This window comes from Sapajus apella, unplaced genomic scaffold (assembly GCF_009761245.1).
Source record: "Sapajus apella isolate SASKATOON/1434 unplaced genomic scaffold, GSC_monkey_1.0 scaffold1595, whole genome shotgun sequence".
Classification (NCBI taxonomy): Eukaryota; Metazoa; Chordata; class Mammalia; order Primates; family Cebidae; genus Sapajus; species Sapajus apella.
Window position 1 is genome coordinate 6,321 of NW_022438521.1, and position 6,010 is coordinate 12,330.

Genomic DNA, 6,010 nt, shown 5'->3' on the forward strand with positions numbered 1-6,010 from the left:
AAAAAAAAAAAAAAAAAAAAAAAAAAAAAAAAAAAAAAAGGAGAGTAGAGTAGCCTGGGCCTGGGAATTCAGTGTGATCCCAAAGAAAAAGAATCATCGTTGTCATCAGACAGATGAAATGTGAGGAAGGGACTGAGCTGAAATGTTCAAGCAATTATTTTAGGGTGGAGAGTTTTATTCTCTGTTGCATTTTCCTAATGGGTTGGGAGATGTGTGGCAGAAAAACTGGGAGGTGGAGGGTGGCCCACTGGCAGGTCCAGAGCTGGGGTTCCAGCTAGGAGAGGTCACCTGGCTGCCCCTGCCAGCATCCCCTCCTCTTTCTCTCTCCCTGTCTTCCTGACTGGGAAAGGGGCAGACATGCTCAGGGCTGTGCAGGGATGTGGGAGGCCCAGAGCCAAGGGCTGTCCAGGGAGTGGGGTTCAGTGGCCATCAGCCCCGAGGACCCGGGGCCGCTCCACATTGGCATGTTTCTCTCTTGTGCCTTCAGACACCCGATGAATGCTATGTATCCAGGCATATTCAACTTCCACTTTAGAAACCTACGGAAAGCCTACGGTCGGAACGAAACCTGGCTGTGCTTCACAGTGGAAGGTATAATGAACCGTTCAACTGTCTCCTGGAAGAGTGGCATCTTCCGAAACCAGGTAGCACCAAAGTCCTAGTTACACCCCCAAAATGAAGCTAAGCAGCTGGGCATGCAGAAAACACAACAAGCGGCATGCCTGGCGCGGGCTCTCCAGCGTGTACTTTTCTCCCACATTTTCTTTTTCTTTGTTTTTTGAGACGGAGTCGCCCAGGCTACAGTGCAGTGGCATGACCTCAGCTCACTGCGACCTCCACCTCCTGGGTTCAAGCAATTCTACTGCCTCAGCCTCCTGAGTAGCTGGAATTACAGGCGCCTGTCACCACGCCCAGCTAATTCTTTTGTATTTTAGTAGAGACGGGGTTTCACCATGTTGGCCAGACTGGAAAACTTCTGACCTCGTGATCCTCCCCCCTCGGCCCTAAAGTGCTGGGATTACAGGCAGGAGCAACTGCACCTAACCTCCTCCCACATTTTTTAAGTCCCTGGCCCAGATCTTCCTGCCTGACTCTCCAGGGATCCGATCGTGGAGGGGGTTTTCCTCTTCACAAAGGCCTTGTTTGGAGCCCAGCACCCTGATTCTTGACTTTGTTTCCCAAAATCTTGTCATGGAGCTGTGCATCCAGCAGTCCTCGGGAAACAGCAGCTGTGGGATGCGGGGTGTGGGGTGTCCAGCGTGGTGTCTGGGTCAGTCACTGCTGGGCTGGTGTGGCCGCCCCCGCCACTGCCCTGATTCCTGGATGTCAAGGACACATCATCACAGGATGGTGAACCTCACTCCTCACCCTGCTGCCCACAATGGGTCACTGACCATCACCCCACCCTGTCATGTCCCACCCACCCCTTCGGCCTCCTCCACCCAGGCAGGAGACTTTCCACAGTGTGTTTGGGGAGGGAGTCGTCCGTGTGCTGGGCAGGCCTGGCTGACGGTGGTGCTGGCCATGGAAACACCCAGGACTCAGGATTGAAGGGGTTCTAGTCCCCACATGCTCAAAAAGCAACAAGAACTGGCAAAAGTAATTTTAATGTCTGCCTTAGCTCAAATCTTTCACATACAATTTCAGCATATAATTAATATAAAATTCCTCACCAGAGAGGTGAAAGTTCATTTTATTCTGAGATATGTCAGGATCTCTAATCAGAGCCCCATTTTAGGTACTCGGTAGCCCCCGTGGTCAACCTTGAACTCCATGGGGCAATGCTGGTCCAGTGGCCTCCCCAGCAAAAGGCAGGCAGGGACAAAGGCAGACCCCAGAGAGCCAGACCACAGCAGGGGCTGAGGATGCCTCATGAATGGATGCCTGGGAGAATGGATGCCATTCTCCATTGAGGCCATGATGAGACAGGGAAAGACTCAATCAAATAAAGAACAAGGGGACCAGGCGAGGTGGCTGAAGCCTGTAATCCCAGCCCTTTGAGAGGCCTAGGTGGGTGGACTACCTGAGGTCAGGAGTTTGAGACCAGCCTGGCCAACAGGGTGAAACCCCGTCTCTACTAAAAATACAAAAATTAGCTGGGCGTGGTAGCGAGGGCCCATAATCCCAGCTACTCAGGAAGGCTGAGGCCGGAGAATCGCTTGAACCAAGGAGGTAGAGTTTGCAATGAGCCAAGATTGCACCACTGCCCTCTAGCCTCAGTGACAGAGCAAGACTCTGTCTTGGGAAAAAATAAAAATAAAAATAATTAAAGGAAGGAGAAGGATGGAAGAGGAAAAAGTCAGTCAATAAAACATCCTGGCACCTACTATGTACCCTTAAAAATTAAAATAAGTAAATAAAATAAAGCCATGAATGGTGGTTTACACTCATTGTCCTAGATCTTTGGGAGGCTGAGGCAGGAGGATTGCTCGAGCCCAAGAGTTCTAGATCAGCCTGGGCAACATGGCAAAACCCCGTCTCCACAAAAAAAATAAGCCAGGGGTGGTGGCACGCAACTGCACCCCCAGCTAATCAGGACGCTGAGGTGGGAAGATTCCTTGTGCCTGGGAGGTCAAGGCTGCACTGAGCCCAGATCTCACCACTGCACCCCAGCCTGGGCAACAGAGAGAGACCCTGTCTCAAAATACATCAAGAAGGAAATGTCTTGGGGCTCCTGGCCTGCCCTGTTCTCCCATCGCCCGACCCCTGCACTCCTCCTGCTCCTGGTCTGAGCTCTCCCCACCCCCTCCTCCTCCTTCTCTAGGTGGGTCCTGATCCTTCCTGTCATGCAGAAATGTGCTTCCTCTCTTGGTTCCGCCACAACATGCTGTCTCCTAAGAAGGACTACGAGGTCACCTGGTATGCCTCTTGGAGCCCTTGCCCAGAGTGTGCAGGGCAGGTGGCCGAGTTCCTGGCCAGGCACAGAAACGTGAGGCTCACCATCTTCACTGCCCGCCTCTACTACTTCTGGAATCCAGATTTCCGGCAGGGGATCCGCAGGCTGAGTCAGGAAGGGGCCTCCGTGCTGATCATGGGCTATGAATGTGAGATGTACAGGGCTGAGGAGAGCGGGTGGCAGGGGATGGCATGAGGGACAGGTGGGTCTGCAATGGCGTGGGGCGAGGCAGTGTCCCTGAGGAACCTGTGGGGACAGGCTGGTGCTGACTGCAAGTGGCAGCCAGGAGACCTGGCCTGGGAGGGGAGGACCCAGGGCCCGGGAGAGAGGCCTGCTGGGCCCTCACTGCTTTCTCCTGTTTTTTCTTCTCAGATTTTGAATATTGTTGGGATAACTTTGTGTACAATGATGGTCAGCCATTCAAGCCTTGGAAGAGACTACAAGACAACTCTCTATCCCTGTACATCACACTGCAGGAGATTCTGCAGTGAAGGGCCTCCCCGGGCCTCCCGGTCTGGCTGCTCTAGCCTCCTGCTCTTCCCGTGAGGGCCTCCAACCCATCCTGGACCAGCTTTGCTGTTGCCGGATCATCCTCAGCTCCTCCTGCCCTCAGGCCCATTCCACAGTGCTCCCTGCCTCACCGCCTCCTCCCCACTCTCCCGGGCTTCTCCTGCAGAGGCCCCTTTCTGCCTCCATGGCTATCTCCATCCACCCCCTTAGAACCCATTCCCCAGCCTGGCGCCCCCAACCTGGCTCTTCGCATCTCCCCAGGAAAACCAAATCTTATTAAAGTCAACACAGGTTGGGTGCAGTGGCTCATGTCTGTAATCCCAGCACCTTGGGAGGCCGAGGTGAGAGGATCACTTGAGGTCAGGAGTTTGAGGCCAACCTGGCCAACGTGGTGAAACCCTGTGTCTACTGAAAATACAAAAAAAGTTAATCGGGTGTGGTGGTTCACGCCTACAGTGTCAGCTACTCGGGAGGATGAGGCAGGAGAATTCCTTGAACTCCACAGGCTGAGGTCGCAGTGAGCCGAGATGGTGCCATTATACCCCAGCCTAGGTGACAGAGCAAGACTCCCTCTCAAAATAAATAAATTAATTAAATAGAAGTAAATAAATAAAATGTAGTGTGATTAATGATAATAACCATCATTTCTTCCATTCTATTAACACTCTGGGTACTGTGCTGAGTTCTTTACGTAAAGTTTCACATTTTTATCTTCCCCATAATCCTATAAGCTGGGTGGTCCATTTACAGAGGAGGAATATTACAGGCCCAGAGACATCAGGGTCACGCAGTAAGGAAGGGGCAGATCTCGGAGTCACCTGGCTGCAGAGCTGTGTCCCTGCCCCACTGTGGCTTGACCGCCGCCTTAGAGCTGGGTGTGAGGCCTCCCTGTTCTAGCACCAGTATTATACTTTCTTCTAGAAAGTGTGTTCCTGGTTAACGGAACTGCTTATGTAACATGGATGCTCTTCTCCTCTGTCCATCGTTTCTTTTTTTTGTTTTGTTTTTGGAGCTAAAATTTTGGTCTTGTTGCCCAGGCTGGAGTACAATGTCTCGATCTTGGCTCGCTGCAACCTCTGCCTCCCAGGTTCAAGTGATTCTCCTGCCTCAGTCTCCTGAATAGCTGGGATTACAGGCAGGTGCCACCATGTCCAGATAATTTTGTATTTTTAGTAGAGACGAGGTTTCACCATATTGGTCAGGATGGTCCCAAACTCCCAGCCTCAGGTGATCTGCCGCCTTGGCCTCCCAAAGTGCTGGGATTACAGGTGTGAGCCACTGCACTCAGCTTGTCCATCTGTTTCTGATGGCAACAGAAACGTTCACCTTCCAAAAACCATCCCCAGGACAAGCTTCTGTGCAGGTAGGGGTGCTGCTGCACCCCCAACACCCATGCAGCCTCCTCCCTCTCTGCCTGCAGGCTGTAGAGGAGTTCAGAGCCTCTACAGAGAGCACAGCGTCTCCAACTGGAACAAACTCCCCTTAAGGGAATCTCTTAGGAAGATTATTTCAAGGATGCAATGTCCATGCATTCCTTCAAAATATGGTTAGATGGACTTAAGAAACCAGAAAGCTGTGTGTGTGTGTGTGTGTGTGTGTTTGTGTGTGTTTTGCATGTTCTTGGTCCACAGGAAACCTCTTGGGAAGTCCCTGTGGGCAGTGAGCCTGCTTGTAAACATCCCCTCCCCTCCTTGATGTCACAGACATCACAGTCCTTCTGAGGGGCTGACCTGCCCCCCACCCTCTAGAAGCTGGGAGGTTGGAAGAGGAGACACCTGTAACAGAGCCAGCACACAGCTGGGGACTAGAGGAGCAGCTAAGCCTTCGTTTCTGCTGTTCGGAGTCCATGCTTCCTTCACCACTGGAGTCTCAAAACCTCCCCTCACTCAATGGGGAGGTGCTGCTCCAAGCTCTGTGCAGACATTAGGGCTGGGGAGGCGGTGGTGGAGAGGGGATTCCAGCCTGCCCATCCACCAGACAAGGGGGCACCTGCCTCTGTCTGAGACTGGTCTGGACTTGCCTCCCGGGCTCTGGCTGCAATGCCTTTCTCTTTCTCTTGGCAATTCCCTTGGGTCCTGCCCAAGACAGATAAAGACAGAGCAACCTGTTTTTATGAGAGGTTCTTCTGCCAGGGGGAAGGACCTGGAGAAAACCAGAAGGAGGGCCAGAGCCAGAGAAAGATAAAGCGCCCCAGGGCCTCCCACAGCAGTGCCTGAGCAGGAATGGAGAGGGGCCATGACTCATGAGGCCCTGGGAGGTCACTTTAAGGAGGGCTGTTCAGCTGTAAGACACTACAAGCAGGAAGTGAAACCACAGCGCTTCAGAAAAAGAGGGGGACTCGGACACATCTAACAAAGAGGCTGAGCATGAATCCACAGATCAGGTACCGCTGCCCCTTCCTGCCTGGTGGCCCTGCAGGGACTCCACCCTGGCCTCTCCCTGCCCCTGCCCCATCCCCAGCCCTGGGTTCCCTCCCCTCTGGCTCCTCTGCTTCCCATACTCCTAGCCACGCTCTTTGCTCTGCTGTGTGGTAGCCTCACTGCTGTTTCTTAATGGGACGCCTCCCCTGCCAGCCCCAGCCCAGGCCTCATGCTGAGACTGTCC

The 6,010-nt window shown here is 53.1% G+C and overlaps 1 protein-coding gene across 3 annotated transcripts in view; it reads left to right on the top strand.

Moving 5' to 3' along the window:
- Positions 1-3,682, top strand: part of LOC116546882 (DNA dC->dU-editing enzyme APOBEC-3C-like) — an 8,350-nt gene extending 4,668 nt beyond the window's left edge. Inside the window, exons 3-5 of one of the 3 annotated variants that reach the window (XM_032273003.1) lie at positions 488-644; positions 2,765-3,044; positions 3,269-3,682. In XM_032273003.1, the coding sequence (XP_032128894.1) occupies positions 488-644; positions 2,765-3,044; positions 3,269-3,387 (556 nt within the window). In that variant the 3' untranslated portion in view covers positions 3,388-3,682. Of the gene's footprint in view, positions 1-15; positions 645-2,764; positions 3,045-3,268 lie in introns of those variants that run through there. The other 2 variants (XM_032273004.1, XM_032273005.1) reach the window with 2 other exon arrangements.
- Positions 3,683-6,010: the final 2,328 nt, after the last annotated feature.